The 21641-nt window shown below is 51.2% G+C and overlaps 2 protein-coding genes across 2 annotated transcripts in view; both read left to right on the forward strand.

Annotated features, from left to right (window-relative positions):
* Positions 1-75: 75 nt before the first annotated feature.
* Positions 76-7898, forward strand: EREG (epiregulin). Its single transcript, XM_005429259.1, has 5 exons — positions 76-190; positions 5577-5660; positions 5807-5930; positions 6496-6642; positions 7491-7898. Exons 1-5 carry the CDS (start codon positions 145-147, stop codon positions 7549-7551), a joined length of 462 nt encoding a protein of 153 aa, XP_005429316.1. The 5' UTR covers positions 76-144; the 3' UTR covers positions 7552-7898.
* Positions 7899-21339: 13441 nt separating this feature from the next.
* The window catches only part of AREG (amphiregulin), a 7745-nt gene continuing 7443 nt past the window's right edge, over positions 21340-21641 (forward strand). The window contains 2 exon segments of the mRNA XM_005429271.3: positions 21340-21570; positions 21573-21640. Of these exon segments, the coding sequence (XP_005429328.2) occupies positions 21340-21570; positions 21573-21640 (299 nt within the window).

Genomic DNA, 21641 nt, shown 5'->3' on the forward strand with positions numbered 1-21641 from the left:
GCTGCCCCGGCCGGGCGGGCCCCGCCTCTCCGTGGGCACATAAAAGTACGGCCGGTCGGCCGGGTGATTGCGCACCGCTGCTCCTCTCCTGGCGCTGCCGCCTCCTTTCCTGCCGCCTCCTCTGCTCCCCGGGCACCGAGGGCGATGGACGCCGGCTGCCTGTGGGCCCGCAGCCTCCTGCTCTTCCTCGGTAAGCGGCGAGGTCCCCGTTCCCGTGGGCAAGGGCTGGGAGGGCATCGGGTGCTGCGTCCTGGGGTAGGGGCATTCTTTGGCTGCTGGGAAATCTGCGTCAGAGCATAACGTTCAGGTTGCCTTCAGGTGAGGCTGATGGGTTTCTCTCCGAGATGAAGTCCTGGGCGCTGACAGGTGTACCCAGGTGGATTGCATGAGCTGAGGAGTGGAGCATACAGCACACATTGTGGTGTGTTCTTACAGGATGTTTTGTTGCTTGTGGGATGCCCAGGTGTGTCTTGTGACTGAGTGAAGGTGGACCTTCTTTCCCTTCTCACCAGCTCTGCTCTCAGTGCAGTATTTTCTCTTTCACCTTGACCTGTCCTGTTTGTAGCCCAGTCCTGCTGCCTTCTCCCAGGCCATGCTCTGGGTGAGCTCAGTGGGTGAATCCTCACAGCAGCAGAGACTTCCTGATCATAACAAAACAGGTTGTGGCCTCCTTCTGCTTGACACTTCTCCACCTCCTCGCTGGGAGCGTGTTACTCCATTGTATGACATAAGCTACCTGAAAGTCTCAAGTGAACACGTGTATCCTTAGAGCATCAAGAGTCCTGGGGCCTGGGTGTGCTGTGGTGCTGTGATGCAAGAGCTGATCCTTGTCACACACCTCCATGGGGTGCTGGCAGTGACAGGTGGCGACTGCTGTGAACTGACCCTGCTGGGCAACTTGAGCTCCGTGGGCAGCAGGTCCTGAGACCTGGCACTCTCACACCTTGCTTTAATAACAAAGCATGTTCTCACACTCAGGATGTTGGGCTCAAGGTCGTAGTTGATGGATAAATGCAGTTCCTAATACTTATCTTTTGGGACAGATGTTTTCCTCACCTTCTAAGCCCACTGCAGTATGAGTTTGTGTCTTTCCTCTTAGCTGGGTCTTTCCGTAACAATTGATGGAGCAGCTGCTGCACAGCATCTCACTTGTCAGGACAGCAGGCTAAACATCTTGTAGTCTGTGAGTCAGCTGTGCTTTGTACAAAAATGACACTGGTAGGAACTGGTATGTCTTCACGGATCTGTATATGAATTTCTTTGTTTCCGGGGCAGGCACAACATCTAATAGTAAGGGATGGGTTAGTCATAGCTAGGTGACATCATAACAAATGCTATGAGCACTTTACTGCCTTCCCCTCCCAGGGCAGGAGTGTAAGCAGAATTTGGTGCTTCTGGGAAGACTGGCACTGGTGTTATGCCAGACTGGTGGAGGTTCCCTGCTGAATGTCTGAAGCCTTACTGAAGTGATAGTCTCCTTGCCAGGTTCATAGCCTGGCTATTGTGGGCTTGGAGACAGCAGCAAGGGAGTGGTAAGATAGAGATGTCACTCACTCCTGAGGGGACATGGTGCTATGCCAGCCACATGTGGATGTGGTGGTGGTGGGGACAAACTGGGGACCTGCCTTTTGTGGGAGTTGCTGCAGGAGCCTTGGCACTGATCCCCTTGTGCTCCCTGTAATGCCCACTCAGAGGGGAAGGCAGGAGTTGGACCTCGGACTCACTGGACAGTTCCAGGACCTGCTGTCCTTATGTTTTCCTGTGTCAGATTCTCCTGGCTCTCAGCAAACTGGCTTAGCATAAAGACTGCTGCATCTGAGGATGGGGCAAGTGTTAGTGGCCAGTGTGTCTTGCTGGAAGTCATAATGGATTGCTGCTTTTGTGTCATAGGGACCTCAGCCCCGAGCAGGGGGTGGGAAGCAGCGTGGTGAAGCCACGGGGGCAGCACCTTAGTAAGATCAGTGGTGTGTAGGTCTCCAGAGGGGTGGGAGCACTACTGGGATGATGGGGTGCACATAACTGCATTACCTCTGCCCAAGGGTAAGTCCTGGCAGGATGCTGAAAATGATCCTGTGGGCCTGTAGCAGTTTTGGAGCACCAGTCTTCCCATGATAGGCCGGTGTTTCCAGGGCTGCCTTAGAGCTGCTGTGACCTGATCCTGGACATCCACAGCTGTGAGTCTGCCATTCTGGAATTAAACAGCAGTACTAGGGATGCTCACAAAGCCAGTGGGACAGACTGGGTAACTTCCATGTTCCCACTTGGTTTGCCCAAAGAATACAGAAGACAGTTAAGACGTCCCCTGGATGTCCAAAATCAGGTGGTAGGGATGCACCTTGGTCTGTCTTTGCAGTTAAAATGGGCTGAGATCCTTCAGGTGTGTGTCACCTGGGCACCTCTGCTTTGGAAGTGCAACCCATGGGGAGGGTGTAGGCACTGCTGCTGTGGCAGAGAGACCACAGAGATGCCAAATGGGAGGTAGCACCATTCAGGTGAATTAGTACAGGACTGGTAGTGTCAGTGACAGACAAAGGCAACTCAAATAATGTTTGAGCTCTCAGAAACTTGACAGCTCCCCAAGTGTAAATCCTCCAAAGAGCAGTCCTCAGTTGAGTGTATCTTGCCTGTGCATCCTTCATCCTTAGCAGTCATCCTGCCAGTGGAAACTACAGCTGGCTCACAGTGGGCAAACTGATGATTAAGCCTTGTAGGTCATCTCTGATGGAGGCTGCAGGAAGCGAAGGCAGTTGGTCACTGGCCCTCATTTTCCTTTCTTCCCTCATGGAAGGACAAGTAAGCAGCAGCAGCATTATTCCTGTTCCAGTAAGTGCTGTCAGTGTGAACCTTGCAGGAATACCTGTGAAGCTGGATGGAATTATGATGTAGGAATACGACATGTAACACTCACATTACTGCAAGACACAGATGAAAATCCACCACCTCATTACTCTTATCTTGTACCCTGTGTTTGCTTAATGAACAGTGAAGGAATAAAAATATAACCTCTCCCAGGTACTGTGTTAATATGCATCATCTGATAAATATCCTGGGAAAGGCTCTCCTTTGCCAGTGCTGTGTGTGGATCCCTTATCCTCCAGGTGATGTCAGAGGGGAAATATGTGCATGGGGGAAAGGGCAAAACAGAGCAGTGCAGAACAGGAAGAACTTTGCCCAAAAGCAGCAAATACTGCTGGGTGTCAGCAAATATCCACACCTGCAGTCCAGCCTTTCCAGCCCTGAGAGCCTGCAATCAGGTGGAGGAGGCACCTGCACATGGCTGGGACTGGGAAAGCCCTTGGGCAGTGTTGGAGGAGGAGGTTATTTTTAATTTGTCCCCCATAGATGTCTGAGTTGTGGCCTTTAACTGGAAAGCCATGCTTCTTTCTGGAGCCAACAGGAGAGCTGATCTGTCTCTTCCATGGACCTTTTGGCTGGAGTTTTCTCAAATGCGAAAGCCAAGTTCTGCTAAGTCTCCAACTGAGAACTCCAGCTTAAAAAGCAGCTGCTGGGGTTATGCCCAGGTCAAGGAAGCGAGCAAACTGTGACAGAAATGTGTAGGCTGCATGAGATCCTCAGCTGGCTTAATCTATCTGCTTAACAAGTGGGTATCTTGGATACCTCTGGCAGGTGTAGCCTTGACTTTTTTTCATTTCTGTCCTTAATTCTTTCTGTGACGTGATGTGTCCTTAGTCAGACACTGCTGTCCTGTGCCACAGCTCCTCCCTTCCAAGGGAGCAGCTTAGTCCATGGAACACTCCTGAAATGTCCCCCTAGTTCCTGGGAAGAAGAACTGGCTCACTAAATCTTTTTCCAGCATCTTTTGGGACCCCAGGTCCCTGAGCTGCCTGTCTGACAGCTGGTGGTCTCTCCTTTCACACACTTGAGCTTATGTTTTAGCAACTCAGATGGGCCTCACAGAAATGTTAAACTGCTGCTGCTGTGGCAATCTACAGTGAGCACACTGCTGCTTAAAAAAAAAAAAATCCCACCCTGAAAGTAAACTTGCATGTCCTGCCCCATTGGAGGGAAAGGCAGGTCCTGCTGAGTCATGCCAGTAGGCGCAGGAGTCTCCAGCTGGTACAGGTGCTGGCCTCATGGACCTGTTACTGTTGCTCTGGCTCTGGGGGACCTGGACTTTGTTCTTTCTTCTAGAGCTTGGTGGAAATCTGGTTTATTAGCTTTGCAGAGGGAGGTAAGAAGGAGGAATGATGTTTTTAAAAATGCAAACACAGGAAGAAGCCCTGTCCCTCTTAGATGTTCCTGCTGGTTTGGTGTGTAGCTGGAATGAAGGATAAAGGAAGCCTACCTATCACCCAGAAGTAGATGAGCTGCCGGAAACCCATAAATTACCACTGCTAGATTTAACCCTGAGATGTAATGACACTTTCTAATAACTGGAGTTGAATTAGAATGATCGGGAAATTATGGAGGCACACTCCCTCCATTAGACATGCATGACCTGACCAGTTAATAGAGGCAAACAGCCCAAAGACACAAATTACAGACTTCCGTGGAATGGGGCTGATGACTAAGCAGTTCATGAGCAGGTTAATTTGTGACCACAGCAGGAGTTTTACCCAGGTGGATTTCATGGCCCGCTGGGGCAGACTCACTATTCCTCATGGACTAGCCATGAAACTACAGGCACCTGTGCTGGCTTTCCAATCCTGCTTGCAAATGTTCATTTAACTAGTGGAACAGCTGAAAGCTGGGCCTGTTTCTTCTGGTGTTCTGCTAGGTAACAGTGGCCCAGGGTCCATAAAGTGGTCAGTAACCTCTCCAAGCCCATGGGCAGATGAGGAGTGTTTGGTATCTCATGTTAGTGGCTTTGCAAGCAGGCTTTTCAGCGAGGAACTGCCAAAGGAGTGGGTGTCAGTGCAGGAACTGTCCAGCCCTTCAGCTGTCTTCAGCGAGAAGAGGGCTGAGCAAGTTCTTTGCTGGTAAAGAGCAGCTTTTGTGTTAAGCCTACCTGGAGCAGTTTGTGCTCTCTGAAGCCAGTGGTGGGGTGCTGAGCCTGGCTCAGCACTGACCTGGTGTGCTGAATCACCAGCTGCACTGACTTGCAGATTCCTAGGAAATTCTCTTCCTGTGGGCTGTTGTGAGTCAAGGATATCTTGATTTTGATCAGCAAAAGGACTCCTCCTGTGATGAGTGCTGGACTGTCATGCCTAATTGTGGAAGCCTGGCTACTTCCCTTGCACAGGTGCCATGCCAGACCAGTCAGAAACCTAACATAATCATCAAATGGCCTAATTCCTGCCTCTCCCCATAATCTCTCCAAGCCTGTTCCTGCCCAGTTTCACTCACAGTGTGGGCAAGAGGTGGTCACAGACACCAGGTTGCTGTTGAATCTTTTTGTTCTGCATTATAAGTTTGCATTTCAGAGATGTTTCTTTGGGCTGCTGTATATAATGTAGGCAGCACATCACTCAGACCTGTAGTTTTTCAGCTTTCAACTTCAGGTCTTTCCTACCATGATGAGAAGCTTCTGTTCTTCTTGCATTAATTACTACAGCAGCTTAAACACTTAACTCAAAATGCATCTAGTTTTGACTGTTGTTTTTATTGTCTTTTAGGTTACCTATTGCAAGCCATCCTGAGCACAACAGTGATCCCGTTATGTGGGCCTGGTGAAATGGAGAACTGCACAACAGCACTCAGTAAGTACTGCACAGCTCTGTGTAAATACCAGGCCTTTGGTTCCCATCTTCCTTGGGCTGGCAGCCTCACTGAGGGGTCCTTGGGAATCATTTTTCTCTGAGCAGCATTGCCCACATCCTGAGGTGCTAATGAAATATCTTTGCAGTCCAGACAGAAAACAGCCCACGTGTGGCCCAAGTTGGGATAACGAGATGCAAGCCTGAAATGAAGGACTACTGCTTCCATGGGCAGTGTGTGTACATCGTGGACTTGGATGAGCACTACTGCAGGTATGGACAGGCCCCACTCACCCTGCAGGTCTCCCTGGGGTGGGTTTTGAGGTGAACTTTGCTCTGGCTGCCATTGATACTTAGCTGAAACACCAATCCAGCCAAGTATTAAATACTCACAAGAAAGTGAAGAGGAGCACCACATCTGTAATGCTCAGCTGCATTTAAAGCAGTGTTAAGCACATGTGCTGCCTCCAGTGATTTCTGTGAGAGTCTCAGACACCTGAAATTAGTGACCAACCCAGCTTAGACCTGGGACATTCTTTCTGATGTGTTTCCCTGTCCATCTGTATTTATACTAGTATGAGATCCAGAGCTCAGGCACAGCACCAAGGTCTCTCCTTTGATCCAACCTATGAAATAAAGATGCTTTAGGCATTTTTAAGGGTATTGCTCGTTTACCTGAACAATTTGCAGCCGTCTCTAGGGCCACATGGCCTTGAGTTACATCAGTTTAAGTGTCTGATTCCTGAGGAAACAGCAGGCCAGCAGCCTGGGATGGTCTGTGAGCTACTGAGGTGTAACCCTGGTGCCACATGTGTGACTATGCCTCTGTCCCCCTCAGGTGTGACGTGGGTTTCTCGGGGGTGCGCTGCGTGCACTCGGAGCTGGTGCGGCAGCCCCTCAGCAAGGAGTACGTGGCGCTGACTGTCATAGTGGTCCTGCTCTTCCTCGCTGCCCTCTCCCTCGCTGCCTACTACATCTGCAGAAGGTGAGACTCATGCTCCTGGTGCCTCAGGAAGCCGGGCCAGCTGGGGGGGGCAGGCATCCTCTGAGCCTGCCAGGTAGCCTGGAGCAGCTCACTCTCCGGGCAGTTCCACACACAGCCCTGTTCCGCTGTGCCTCAGGCGCTCAGGACAGGCAGTGTGCTGGCAGCATGGCACAGGCCAGGCAGCAGCAACTCCCAGTGCCTGTTCACCCTCACTCTGGGGCTCTGTAGGCTGATTCCTGTCTGGCTTAGAGGGTGTGTTGAGCTCAAGGAGAGAGAGACAGGGAGTAGAGAAATTCTAGTTCCTTCATTGGTAATACCATTCCCTCAGACATCAGGGGCTGAAGAGCAACTGAATTTCTATCAGCTGATTTGTTGATCTGGTAGGTTATTGTGAGTGTGATATCATGAGCACTGCCTTATCAGCTTTACCATGGGGGACAGCACTCTTCTCCATGAACACATATCAGGAATCGTTCTCCAGCCTAAAGACTAATGGTAAGCATTTGTCAGAGAGCTGAGGAGATGGAACAAGTCCAGAAGTAGAGCTCAGCTTCCCAGATCTGGTAGGCAGCTAGATGGTAACCAGCAGGATTTCTCAAAGACAAGCCTAGTACCAGCAGGAAGACTTTAATGCAGATGTGGAATTGTCAGTGAAGAGTCAAGAAAGGAGACTGCATTCAAGTGATGTCAGACCTGGAAATGAGCACAGAGAGAGCCCAGCTGCTAGAGATTTTAAACAAATGTGAGGAGCTGGTACAGCTTTTTTCCTTCTTTCCTTTGCCCCCACTCCCCATCACTCCCCAAAAGCAACTGGCTTCCAGAACTCACATTTCTCTCTTCTACTCCAGGTACCGCAGCAAGAGGAGACAGACAAATGCCAGTGAATACAAGGAAGTTGGTGCCCTATAGGAGAAGCTGTGGCTTCCTGCAGTGTTCAGTTCATCTGGATGGACTCAGCACCTACATGTCTATTTAAATGTTATTTTTGTTAATAATATTTACAATATTTATAACCTGTAAAAAATTTCAATTGTTTGGTGATTCAGTAAGCATAGGTCAAGCATTTTATGTTCAGTGTTTTATTTTTTTTATTAAATAATATTTCCTAAAGGGAATCCCACCTAGGCGGTTCTTTGGGATAGAGATATATTTTTATAAAAACTCGTCTTCTTGCTCTGGAGAGAAGAATTTTATATTTATTCTTGTGAATATACTCAAAGCAATTGTATTCCTTGAAATAAAACTTCTAGACAAAGCCAAAATGTCTGCTGATTCCAGCGAGTGGTGGTGGATGGAGTTACCTCCAGCTGGCTGCCCCTCACTGGGGATGTTCCCCAGGGCTCAGTCCTGGGACCAGTCCTGTTCCGTATCTTCATCAACAAACCCTCATGAAAGGAAGGACATTGAGAGCCTGGAGCATATCCAGGGAAGGGAGATGGGGAAGGGTCTGGAGCACACATCTGGGGAAGAGCAGCTGAAGGAGCCCAGCCTGGAGAAAAGGAGGCTCTGGAGGGAACCTTCTGTCTCTCCACAACTCCCTGACAGTAGGGGTGGGTCTGGGGATCTGCTTCCAGGGAACAGAAGCAGGACAAAAGAAAATGGCCTCAAGCTCTGCCTGGGGAGGTACTGATTGGATACTGGGGAAAATTTATTCACTAAGAGCTGTCCAGCCCTGGCAGAGGCTGCGCAGGGCAGTGGTGGAGGCCCCATCCCTGGAGAGGTTTAACAGACACAGTGATGTGGCTCTTGGGGAGATGGGTTATTGGTGGGTTTGGCAATGCTGGATTAGTGCTTGGACCCTGTGATGTCAGAGTGAAACCCAGCGTGGCTTGACTGAGCAGTGTCTAGAGGCCTCAGCAGTTATTCTTGGAGAGAGAAACCACAGTACTATTAATAAGTGTATCAATGCACCTTAGTTCCAATGGATAGTTTTAACTGGCACAGCTGTAGGAAGTCTCAGAGGACAGCTCCTAGTGCAGCATATCCAACATGGACTGCATGACAGCAGCAGGGATCTTGTCTCATCTATACTCTCAGGAAGGTTGTGTTGGCTGCATTTGGATTTCAGCAGGGAGGCACAAGCCTGATGAGTAGCACAGTAGCACAAGCTGATGAGCCTCTGCAGCTGAGCACAAGAACACGTGGCAGCTCAGGGTGTGAGTGTAGCTACAGCAGGACACTTGTGCTTTGGAACCAGCACAAGTCTTCCCCACAGAGTTTCTGCCAGAGCATCCGTTGTACAGCTTGGAGCAGGGCAAGGAAAATTTTTGAGTTTGGCCATAAATATTTTGTTGGCCTAAAACAGTGATCAAGTAGCCTGCTGAGGTTTAGCTGAACCCCGGGTGTTGGCTCTCTGTGAACAGGAAGGATTCTTGCAGCACCTGAATCATCCCTGCTAATCCCATCCCTTCTCACACTTTCAGAAGATGTGAGAAAAAGCCCAACCTTTACGTCATTCCTGGTAACTGCCAGACATCTGGGCAGGCTGCTTTGGTGGGTGTGAGATGGGTGATCCCTTGGCTTGTGCAACAGTGGGTTGTTCTGTAGGGATTATGCTCACACTGCTGGGTTTGTGCAGGTAGCCTGTGGCTACCTTCTGCCACCTCCTGAGGTGACCTAAGTGCTCATTGTTGGCAGTGCTAGAGGCTTGCCTTGGCCCAGCCCTCAGTCCAGGTCAATCAGTGGTTGAGATGAGTTCAGTTGGTGCAAAGTTTTCCCCGCTCCTTCTGGACCCTCAGCATTGAACTAGAGGAGGATTGTTGGTCATTCTCAGTTAACTGGGTTAACTCACAGGGCCCTTATTAGCTGCCCTTCAGCTTTTCACTTCCTCTCTCCTTCTCCTGTAATCCGGTTGTGACACAGGAACCTGTTCTGCTGGCTAACTGGTGACAGCTAATGGCAATCCCAGCCACAGCCTCGTTGTTACACAGCCTTTCCCAGTGGGAAGATGCGGCAAAAATCGATTCTTGGAGCCTCCTTCCATTCTTGCTGTGACCCAGTTAGGATATGTGGTGACACATCCTTTCCCCCCTGAGGCTTCCCTGCCTGCCTGTGAGCTGCTCTGGCCTGTCCCTGTTTATCCTCCAGAAACTTTTCCAGGACTCCTGGAGAGGCTCAGCCCAGAGGCCTGGCTCCCAAACACTGACCTTTTTGCTCCTCTGCTCCGCTTGGCAGGAGAATCCCAGAAGGGGACCTGAGCAGCCCCTGGAGCTGCAAATCAATCTTTCTCAAACACACACACCCCTTGCTGCTCTTGCAGAAGGTTACAAGTTGCAGTAACAGCAGCAGCCTGGCATTTATCGTGCCCTACACTTTGGGTCAGACACATCTAACAGGAGCAGTCCAATTTCAGGCCTGTGCAGGATTTGTTTGGAGTTTTTTATCTGTCTTGACTTTCAGCTGACTATCCTGATCTGGCTTGGGCTTTCTCCACCTATCCTGTTGCTCATCTGACTCCCAGCCCACAGCAGCCCTTCCAGCACCTGTGTTTTTCTCACTCCTGATTGAGAAACTGCAGAACTTAGGGCCACATACCAGCCTGCCACCTCAACAGCTTGTGCTGGCTGGACAGAGATTGCCGGTCCAGCAACCGTACAGCCGGGTCCTGGGGACACACCCCAAATAATTTGCCTCTGAGAATGAACCTCCCTCATTCTTTCCATGGTTTCTGCTGGCACCACCTCTGTCCCTCTGCTGCAGCTCTTCCTCACCTGCACCACCCACTGTCAGAGTCACCTTTGGCTGCCTCTTTCCTGCGGTGAGAGCACCCGTGGTGTGTCTCCCGGGTGGCCCTGCCAAAGCCTTCCTGACACAATGGCTTTGCCTGCTGCATGAGTATTACAGGCCAGGCCAGTTTTTCCCGGCCTGTGACAAACTGCTTCACAGCACAGGGAGTGTGGGAGGGGGGAAAGGGACTAGAGGCTGCTGCTGGAGAAACCCAGCTTATGACCTGTCATCTCACAGGTGGGTGACAGGTGGCCATCAGCCTGCCCTCAGGGTCACCAGCAAGTCACTGTGCAGGGTTTCTGCCCAGGACATTTGTGCTGGCAGCTCTTTGGAGGAATGAGCAACCACAGCTCCCATAGCTGCAGGGGTGCTCCATTTGACATCTCCCATCCTTTTCGAACCTGTCTCATCCCAGATATGCCCTCTTGGTAACCCTGCCCTGGGATTCCTGCCCACAGGACTGTATGTTTTATCTGAAAGTCATTCCAGCCTCTTGGGATTCAGGCAAATGCCAGCTGATGCTTGTTTTCAGGCCTGGGGCTGTCTAACCTAGAAAGCAACAGCAGCAACTTCTTCCTGGTGTCCTGTGGAAGGATTCTGCTCGTGTGAAGGCTCACTGTAAACCCTCCAAAATGCTCTGGCTTCATGCAGACGTCGCTGTTGCTTCCCCTGGTCACCACATGGCTGACTTATTTTAAGAAGACATTAGAAGAAAGACCTTTCCAAAAGCAGCCACCAACCACAGAACTGCAGAGATCAGAGTGTGAGTCCTCACAGCAACATAAGCCACCCACCACCTCATCATTTCTTGAGGGACAAACGCTTGCAGTGCCGTGGCAAGCACCAGAGGTGGAACTGCCATTGGCATGGTGTCTCTGGCTGCCCGAGGGTTCCAAAGCCCCCCCGGCAGGGCTCTGTGCAGCTGCAGCCCACGGGGCAGAGCTGTGCTCAGCTCCAGAGCCGAGCCTGCTGCCTCCAAGGCTGCTGCCCTGGCATGCCTGGCCGGCTTGGGCAATCCCGCAGCGGCTCTCCTGGGAGTGCGTCAGCCGCGGAGCTCAGGAAGCCTTGCTGGCTGTCCCGCTTACATCACACCTCTCCTGGGAGTGCGTCAGCCGCGGAGCTCAGGAAGCCTCGCTGACTGTCCCGCTTACATCACACAGGCGGGGGGCGCTCGGACAGATGGTCCTTGTCCCCGCTGAGGCAAGCCTCGGATTGCACAGCGCATCTGGCACCTTGTCCCGGGGCTGCTCGTGAGAAGGGCAGGGATGGGGCGCAGGGAGGAGAGAAGAGCTTAAGTGGGCTGGGAAGACTCACGGGTCATGTACTCATCACATATCTGACCCGGGTCAGTGGCAGTCATCCTTTGTGTCTGCGCTGAAGAAAGGATGGGTGGATAGACCAATGAACAGATGGGAGAAGGGAAGAAAGGACAGACGTAAGAAAGGATAGATGGAAGGTGTTTCATCAGTAAATGTAGAACTTTAGTCTTGCACAAATAGACATCATTATTTTAATAAAGCCAGTGCCAAACCTAAATTACCCCAACACTCCCTTGATATAATCCCATCCTATGTGATTAAAAGATTCCCAGCAAACTTGGAGATTAAGAAAACTGATCAAAAAATATTGAGACATCTCTCTGCCCTACCTTGATGGATGGTAGTCTTATCCTTCTGACCCAGTCACCAGAGGGCTTCAGCCTCTTAGGAAAATCCAGCTGGAATTTAGGAGATGAGATACAGTAGTGAACAGGCATCAGGCACAATTTGGAACCACTTTTTGTCCATGGACATTTGTTCCCAATGGTCCTGTGACAGTGGCTCTTTCTGGTCTGGTTTTTTGGGCTGGTTATTGATGCCCTTCATTATAATGGGAAGCTGGAGAACTTGGAAAAGCCACATGAAGAGGAAGAGAAGTCAGTTCAGCTGCCTCTCCCAGAACTGCTGTCATTTGTGTGGTACAGGGAAATGGAGGTTAATTGTAGGAGAGAAAACTGGCTGCTGGGAGTGGATATCCATCTGGATTCACACAACAACAGGGGAATAAGCCTTCAGGTCACTGCTGAGAGGGGGACAATGGAAACCTGAATGAGGAGTTTTAATAAGAGGACAGAAAATCAGAGAATGGAGTTTCAGTGAGAGCAAGAAAGGATGGTGAGGGTTTTGACAGCAAAAAGGATACAGAAGTCAAGTCTGGAGGAACCAGGACTCAGTACCTCACAAAATCAGAGCACCTGTGACCTCCTAAACACATGGAGCTCACTGGGGGTCAGCTCATCCAGCCCCTGAGAACACTCACCAGGAGGAGAGCAGCATTTAAAGAGGGAAGGGCAAATATCAGAAATCAGACTGGTGATCAGACTCAGGGTTGTTTCTTCTCCCAGCACATTCACATATTTATTTAGATTCCCTTTCTGCTATGATAACTCAGCTTGGGTATTTCATTCCAGCTGCTTCATCACTGGTCAAAGCTTGTTGTTTTTTTCCCAACTCAGCCAGGTTGTTTTGTTTCAGTGAATTCGTATCAAACAGACGAGGAAAAAAAAAAAACCTGTCCATCGGCTGGTATTCCTGTTCTGTTCGGCGGCCCGTGACGTTCCTAGCGCTGCTTTCGTTCCCATCTAGTGGCCGCCTGGAAGAATACACTCCCGGATCTCCAGGTCTTGGCGGGAGCGTCATCCCCTGCTGGCAGCCGTGGGGCTCAGGCATCGGGACGGAGGAGGGTGGGAGCACAGCCTCCCTGCCTTGTTTATGGCAGGCCATGGGGAGTAAGCTGGGAAATTTCCTGGAGAAAAGCAGCTCTTTATGCTCATCCTAAAAAAGGCAGAGAACATTCTGAGCTTAGGAATACTGATATTTTTGTGTGCATCCAAAAAATGGTGGAAATTATGGTGGAAATTATTTGCATTTTCTTAATACAAAATTTGGAGCACCACCACCCCCAACATGGATAAAATAATAATGTTTCTAGCATAATGCCCTGTTTTGGATTAGAAATGGAAGCTGGAAAACCACACTTCCCAAAGGGGCACATGCATGGCCTTGGTCAGTCCTGATCTTAAATGCAGAGTTTCTTTGGAAAGTTGTCACCTGTCCTTGGAGTGATTAATCACTAATGCCAGACTCAGTTTCCTGACATTTATGGCAAAGTGTCCCTATCTTTGCAAACCAAAGGTGAGCATCAGCTGTCTCAGAGCTGTGCAGCCACTGAGAGCATTTGTCAGCCTCATCCCTGACTTCTGCAGGGGCCTGAGCTCAGCCTGCCTTTGGCAGAGGCTGGAAGCCATGCCAAGCTCTGTGACGGATTTTATTCACCCCACAGCCGCCCTTCCTGCAAATTCATCACCTCCCAAAGGAGCTGCTCAGGCTCACGGTCTGAGAATGCAGGAGTCACCACCGTCCCCTGCCAGGATTTGGGCAGTGAGCTCAGCCAGCCCTGATGCACTGAGCCCACCGATGGACGTCTGGATCTCTGACTGCCATGGGGCTCATCTGGCAGTCCTGGTGGCAAGGAAATGCAGCTTGTGTCTCTCCTGGCAAGGAAATGAAGCTTGTGTCTCTCCTGGCACGGGCTTCAGATCTGGTCAGAGAAGGCTGTCCCCTGGCCTCCCCTCTCTGATGCATTGTCTGTCTGTCTCCTTTGCAGGTTTCTACCCCTGGTACAACGTGGAGTCACCACTTCCAGCAGCAGAGGAGAGGCTGCCTTTGTGTCCCGCTTGCCACACCAGAGGTCTGGGATGGCTGGGTGGGAACCAGCCCAGACTGGCAGTGCCACAGAGCACAGCAGCAGTGAGGTGGGTACAGCCCACAGGCACAGTTCTTCAGGCTGAAAAACCTCTGAGAGCCAGCACTGGGCTCTGGGGAAGGGCTGCAGGGATACCCCCAGGGCTACGGGCACAGGCACGCTGGGACCCTGTGCTCAGCAGTGGGGCTGGGACAGAGCCAGTGTGAAAATCCCTTTTGGGATGGCATTTTAAGGCTGAGCACAAGGCCATTTTTTGAAGGCTAAGAGGGCCCTCAGCAGCCTCAGCTTTCCTCCTCTTAGTTTCTTCCAAACCAAAGTGTTTAATTCCTCTGTGGCTTCATGTGTGGTGCTTAATACCTGTGAAATGAAGAATTTGCCATCCACAGGGGACAGGATAACTGAAACGTGATTCTTATGTTGTCACTATAGGACCACTTTGGAATTTTCATACAGTCTTATGCATTTTTTTTCAGTTCAGCTCCTTTTAAGTATTTTTTCATTTTATTTGCCACCACTCTGCTAATGGGAGGGAAAAATGGCTGTCTGGCTGCAATGCTTATTTCATGCATGTTAAGATGAAATGTCTTTAAATCCTGGGCTCTGCTCCAGAGGGGCAGAATGTGTCTCCTGCAGTCGGGCTTGGGCGGACCCAAACATGCCAGGATGGCATCGTGGCATGCCAGTGTAACCTGGGCCCTGTCCAAGGCCTTCAAGAATAGGGTTTTTCCTGTGTGGAGGCAAACCCACCTATAGGAGGAAATGAGCCTGTGCCTAGGAAACCTCCTTGGCAGCATGAGTGTGCAGTCTTTATGCAAATGAGCCCTTACTCACGGGGTGTCTCAGCAGCCCCATCCTGGGAACATGCTGGCCCCACGCTGCCAGGACACACGTGACACATGGGCGAGGGGGACACCAGGTGACACGTGGAGAAGGGGGGCACCAGGTGCTCTCCCTGCTCAGGTTCTGCTGACAGAGGGAAGCAGCTTCCAAAGCCCTCACTGAGCTGCCATGAACACTCCAGGTGCCAGGACTGACTGATTCCAGCAGCACCTTTCTCCTTTGCCAAGTTTCATGCCCCTCTGCTGGCACCCTGGCACGGTTCAAGGCAGCTGGAGTCACGAGGGCACAGCACTGGCAAAGGCAGGCACCAGCAGCAAACAATGGGATTTCCAAGGGAGCATAACTAACATGCCTGTGAAATGGAGTGTTCTCCTGAGCTTCTTTGCTTGCTCATGGCCTGTGAAAAAAATCAAAATCCAGAGTGATCTACGTAATCCTTGTTGTGCGTAGGAAGCCTTGCCTGGGCTTTGTGCTAGAGAAAAAACTTAGCTATGGCAAAGGTGAGAGGAAAGGAGTTGCTAATTGCTGTAGGCTTCTCCTGTGATTCATTCTTTCTCAACATACCAAATGACTTCAAATAGGTGAAGAAAATTCACCATCTGATGCACCCAGTGGGAAGGCACTAAGAGGATCTTAAAGCAAAAAACTAAGACAGAAGCTCTGCTTCCAGGAGAAAATTCCCAAACAATCCTCACATGTCCTTTATTTCTCTGCTGCTCTGGACACAATTGGAAATAATGTGCAATACAGGGGGAAGACATCACAGTCTCTGTCATGTGCTCCCAGTCCTTACGTGAGGTTGCATTCCCCAAAACAGGCAGTACTCTATAATTTGCTCAGTCTGTGCTCTCAAATGAGCTATGATAGACATCTCCCAGGTGACTTCATACCCCAAGGTGAGGAAAGGGACATAACAAACTCAGTCAGAATCCCTGCTGCAGCTCCCATCAGCATCAACACGCTTTAAGTCAGCCAGACTTCCATGGCTGAGACCCTCAAAGGCTGGCCCAGGTTGTTGCCACTCCATCTCTACCACCATACAGTGGCAGTTTGCTTTGGGGAGGCTTCTCTTAATTTGAAGGTTTCTGCTCTGGCTCTTTTTCAGGTCAGTCTCTAAGGCACTAGGGAAAAACCACCTCTATTTTCCCAAGTATAGGCATCATTTTTCCAGCAGCCACCCTGCCCACATAACTACACTTGGTCTCCAAGTCACTGCATCCTGGGATTGAGCTGGGAGATCTCCAAACTCAATGAACAGCCATCACACAGCTTCTGCTACCTTGATCACACTTCACATTTTAACATTTTTTTTTCTCTTCTCTTTAGAATGAGGACCTCTTGAGCCCTTGCAGAATGATCCAGTGGTTCCATGCACCTTTGGGAGGTGATGAGCTGGGTGCTCTCCTCTGCCAGGCACTGTTCTGGGCTGCAATATGGAGATGTTAGAGAGATGACTGGATGATTTTGCTCATCTAACAATGGTGTGGTAAGCTGAATATGTAAAATAATGTGCACTGCAGCTGGAGCAGTATCATTCTGAAGGTGAAGGGCTACAGTAATGTTGCCAAGTAAATGAGTGTAGGCACTAGCCACAGCAGCTGAGCCTTTGTGTCCTCAGAGATTCCTATCTAAAGCATCTTCCCCCTTCTGTCCAGGGGTGTCAGCAGGGTGGCTTTGCACTGGGGTACCACTGAGGAGCCTGGCTTGGGCTGCACGTGGAGATAGCCACGAGCCTGCCCTCTTCAGAGAGTCCTGGGACAATTCCTGCCAATTGCCTCAGGGAAATAGAAGAAAGGGCAGCAATTTTCAGTGCAGCATGGCAGGATGTGGTATTTTAGAGAAGAAGATTGCTAGCTGAGGGGCAGCTCCCCATTCTAGTGTAAATCCAGTATTGCCTCACCCACGTCCTGGCTTCAGGCCCTTAAAATTACTGCTGGGGTCAGGATGTGCCCCCGAGCATTTGCAGGCTCACCTATTGCACAAAAACGAGTGGGTGAGTGCTGGAGGATGTGTTTGGTCAAAGGAGAGCTGTTCAGTGCACACTGTGTGAAAAACAGAGCAGCTGAAGCCCAGGACAGTGTGCTAACAGCAGACAACTTCCCAAAAATCTTCCTAGCAGGCATCAGGATGGCTGTCCTGAGCAGGCTTGCAGCACCCCTGAAGCAAAACTACGCTGGGCATGTCTTGCTGAACTCTGCCTAGTGCCAGTGAGAGGCAATGACTGCAGCCACATCATGGCACAGGGCATTTTGCAAATGATCAGGCTGTGCTCCCCACTGCTGTCATTTGGCAGCATCACACTCCTTAGCACTGCTGCCACACTCCTTAGCACTGCTGCGTGTTTCATCAGATTAAGCAGGGGTGCTCTGGGTCCCTAGAGTTGGTGTTGTCTGCCTGATTTTCAGGAGGGACCTGAAAAAGGCACCATTTTTCCATTTGTATTGATATAAGTGACAGAAAATTCCACAAAATCTTGTCATCACAGGGCCAGCAGTTTCTGTTCTTTTTGTTTTTTCTTCTTAGACATGCTCCAAAAGACATGCTCAAATGTGAAGGAAAATACAGAGCACTGGGCAGACTTTCCTGGGAGAACAGTGCATAAATTCTTCCATTTCTGGACATGTTTTGCGACCCCTGATTCAGTCAGGTCTCCAGGGAAGGAGGGGAGCACAGGGAGAAGTCACCATCTTAGGAAAATGATTCTTTGCTGAGGGCTTTCTCAGCAGAGAGGCACAGCCACCTCAACGCCTGCGTGTCTCAGAGACCAACAAACTCCACCAATATCCAGAAAGGCAATAGCCAGGCCTTTCCCTCCCCAACACCCTGGCTATGCACTTGCATTCTCTTTATTAGAGCAATCTTGATTTACATCAGCAGGAACCGGAGTCACACATGCCTCACTTCAAAGCTCCTTCCCTGCCTGTGAGAGAGCTGCTGATAGCAGCAGATAGTGGTGTCTGCAGCTCACAAGTGAAGTGAAAGTCTGGTGAGCTTCCCAGACAGACACCACTCTGGTTTGAGTCATTACCCTTTTCCACCTGTTCTCAGCTGGATGGATGAGAAAGGATAACTCATGTTCAAACACCAGGTCAGCTCTGCCCGCCCCTGCAAAATAAACATTTCATGTCAGTGAAGAACATTAATAGGATGGTATTTCAGGTACTCCCTTTCCCTTCACGCATTTCTCGGGGGTTTTATCAAAAGTAAAGAGAGTGAATAAGATCCCAGCAGGCACTCAGACTCTCCTGGAAGCAATGATGTGCCAAGGACAAGGCCCAGCAGCTGTCAGCATGGGTGGCACTGCTCCTCCACAAGTCCATGCCTATGCCCTGGATCATCATGGCACAGCTGGGAAGTGATGGCTGTGTGCTGGCACCCCCTGTTCCACAAACAAGGACAGGGATCTGAGGGACAAAGAGATATCACCACCAATGTCACCTGCACTGGGTGCTGCCAGCTGCTGTCTGAGCCCAGTCTGTGCTGAAGATTGTCAAGGCCCAGGGAGGACTGGCCAGGCTCTTGAGCCCATCTTGTCTCACTTCACTGCCAGCCTATGGAAAACCAGGTCTGGCTCAGGGCAGGTGCCAAGAGCTGTGCTGAGCATGCAGCCCCTTGCACAGATTCCCTGCTCATGTGTAAGCTGCACCCATTGGGGCTCACCAGCCTTTGGGGCAGTTCCCTGTCCCCTGGCACCAGCCCCATGGAACAGCCAGGGCAAGGACTCTCTGAGCAGCAGCTCCAGCCTGGGTGTCCTGCCAGAGAACCCCGGGTGCTGCCGGGAGCGAGCAGTGGCTCAGTAGGTGGCACTCTGCATCCACAGGGAACCAGCAGCTTCCCAAAGGGGAGCCCTGCCCTTGCAGCCCCAGCAACTCGGCCCCAGGCCCTGCTGCAGTAGGGCAGCCCAGGGGGCTGAGCCTTGCAGCCCCCTCAAGGCTTCTCCTCCTTGCACCATGCCAGAGGATACCTTCTGGAAGTTCATCCTGGAAACAGAATCCAAATGTCCTTCCAGCCCTGGAAGAGAGCAGTGGCCAGGCTTAGTGCCTTTCCCCTCACAGCACACAGAAAAGCTGGGGCTTGTGGCAGATCCCATCCAGAATGTCCTGAATTGTGTGGCCTCTGGAGGGTGTTCTCTCCAAGAAACAGCCAAGCAGGGCTTGGCCAGGAGGCTGCCATTTGGGAAGAGCTCCCCTGATGTCCCTACCAGAACCTCTCCATGACTAACTGGGTGCCCATCACCATCTTGCTGCACTTTCTGGACTCTGAGGAGTTGTGCTGGTTGATGCCAGGCCGCCCCTTCTTCTTCAAGGTCACAGGGAGGACTAGCAGGAGGAAGCTGATGAAATGACCAATTCAAAGCATGGCAAGCCAAATTCCTGGCTGCTGGCGGTCAGTGAGATGGAGCTATCAGCTGGAGACTGGAGAAGAGAGGGAACACGGTGAGTCAGCTGCTGGATATGCAGTGTTTGGTCTCTAAACAGAGCAGGTAACACGGGCAATTGCACTTGGGATGGGACGTGCAACCTTTCCCCCCGCCGCTAAGCCTCCTCCAATTGCTCAGCAGTTTGCCAAGTGCAGCAAACGGGACAGGAGTGTTCAGTGCTCAGTATATTTCTCAGACTGGACTTAAAAAAAATTATTTAAATGTTTCCAGTGAATCTCTGATTTTAAAAAAATGGGAGAAATATTTTGTTTTAACAGCTGAAGAAAAGAAAATTTGTGGGGGAAGCTGTGGTGCCTGGCTGAGGAAGCCAGCCTTGAGCAGAGAAGGAGGGAAGAAGAGAGGGAGGATTCCTGGCTGACAAACCTTGCTTTGGCCATTCTCAAATCACCAACCCCATGTTTCAGCAGAAAAGACCCCAAACCCCAAAGTCTCTGCCTCTGGAGAAACTCCCCTCACATGCAAATGGTCTCTGTGAACTCCAGGCACTGAGACTTATGGAGGTCTTGCAGGAAGGGAACTCCAGTCCAAGGGGGAAAGGAGGAGCCCTGTGAAGCTCCTGGCTGTCCCCCAGATAGCCTAGGAGCTGCTTGTTGACTGCGTGCAGAGCTCTCTGACATGGGGTTGCAGTGATGAGCAGGATTTGCCTTTTCTCTGCTGTCCCTCTGAGGACAGGCAGCAAAGGGGAAACATAACAAAACCCCCAGAAGTAAAGCTGTCAGCTCGTGCCAGCTGTTTCAGACAGTTTCAATTGCACAAAAGGGCTGTCAAAGGTTTGCTGGAGCTATCTGTGTCAGCATAACATCTGAGTGACTGATTCAGCATCTTCTTTTCCAGACTTCTTGGGCATTGCCTCTCAGGGTTGGCATGACATGGCAAAAGCACCAGGAGCCACATATCATGTGTGCCCGTGGAAGAAGGGAGAAGGTTCAATGACTGAACCACTTGGACCCCTGCCACCTCGAGCAAAGGCTCCATCAGCTTCCTGAGCCGTGAGTAACATGCTGTCCTGTCTCAGTTAAAAGGTCCAGATCCTCCTTTCCCAGTGCAGCTGCCCTTCTAGCCTGCTGTGCTGTGGGACTGGAGCAGAGGGATACGAGTCCCTTCATCCTCTACCCTCTGGTCTTCTCTGGGTTCTCATGCTGTCTCAGTTCTTCTCCTCTCAAAGCAACAGCTCCCTCTACAACTACCTGAAAAGAGGTTGTAGTGATGTGGAGTACCTGGTCTCTTCTGCTGTGCCTGCAGTGAGAGTACGAGAGGAAACGGCCTTAAGAGGAGACAAGGGAGACTCGGATTAGATACCAGAAAAATGTTTTTCGCTGTTTGGGTGCTCAGGCACTGGAATAGGTTGCCCAGGGATGTGGTGGACTCACCAGCCCTGGAGATGTTCAAGAAGCATGTGGATCTGGTTCTGGGCAATGTGGTTCAGTGGTTTAGGGGTTACAGTGGCAGTGCTGCATTGATGGTTGGACTTGGTGGTCTTACAGGTGTCTTCCAACCTTGGTAATTCTGGGATTCTTCAGCAGGTGCCACAACAGCCCGGAGAGGTGGCCGTGAGGAGGTGCCCTCCGGGGAGGTCTCCGGGGCAGCCGTGAGTCGAAGTGCCCCCGAGGAGCACATTTGTCCCTGCCCGGTGGGTGCCACGCTTACTCAGCCCTTACTCATCCCTGCTCAGGGAGACGTAGCCAGCGAGGCGAGGGGAGGGTTGATGACCGGGTTTATCACTGGAAAACTCCTGAGGGAGATGCGGGGAGAGCAAGGAGCAGACAGGTGTGTCCTCAACAACCCGGCGTGCTCCCGACTCGCGGGATCCAGGTTGCCCAGGGAGGCTGCGGGTGCCCGATCCCTAGAGGTGTCCCAGGCCAGGCTGGTTGGACAGGGCTTGGAGCAACCTGGTATTTTAGAAGATCCCCTTGTCCATGGCAGGGGGTGGAACGAGGTGGTACTCAATGTCCCTTGCAACGAAAAAGCGTTGGGAGATTGTGTGTTTCTATCACACTGGGACTCCGTCATTCTGTAATTCTGGGATTCCACGATCCCGCCCCGCTCGGCACCGCCCCTCTGACGCCGCTCCACGTCCGCGCCCACAGCTCCAGCCGCCCATAAAGTGGGCGGCGGCGGCGGGCGGCTCCTCATGGAGAGGCGCGCGCTGCCGGCACCTGTTGTGCTGCGGCGACTCCTTTTGCCCCCATTCTCTCTGTGTCTCTGTCGCCACCCGCCCTGGGTACGGACGATGCGCGCCGTGGGGCTG

Source organism: Geospiza fortis, unplaced genomic scaffold, assembly GCF_000277835.1.
Source record: "Geospiza fortis unplaced genomic scaffold, GeoFor_1.0 scaffold1278, whole genome shotgun sequence".
NCBI lineage: Eukaryota > Metazoa > Chordata > Aves > Passeriformes > Thraupidae > Geospiza > Geospiza fortis.

Excerpts from the sequence above, each read along its gene's own strand:
- EREG (XM_005429259.1), top strand. The coding sequence starts at position 145 with ATGGACGCCGGCTGCCTGTGGGCCCGCAGCCTCCTGCTCTTCCTCG. Across the intron at positions 5,931-6,495 it reads TTGGATGAGCACTACTGCAG|GTGTGACGTGGGTTTCTCGG; the intron begins GTATGGACAGGC and ends TGTCCCCCTCAG. Across the intron at positions 6,643-7,490 it reads GCCTACTACATCTGCAGAAG|GTACCGCAGCAAGAGGAGAC; the intron begins GTGAGACTCATG and ends CTTCTACTCCAG.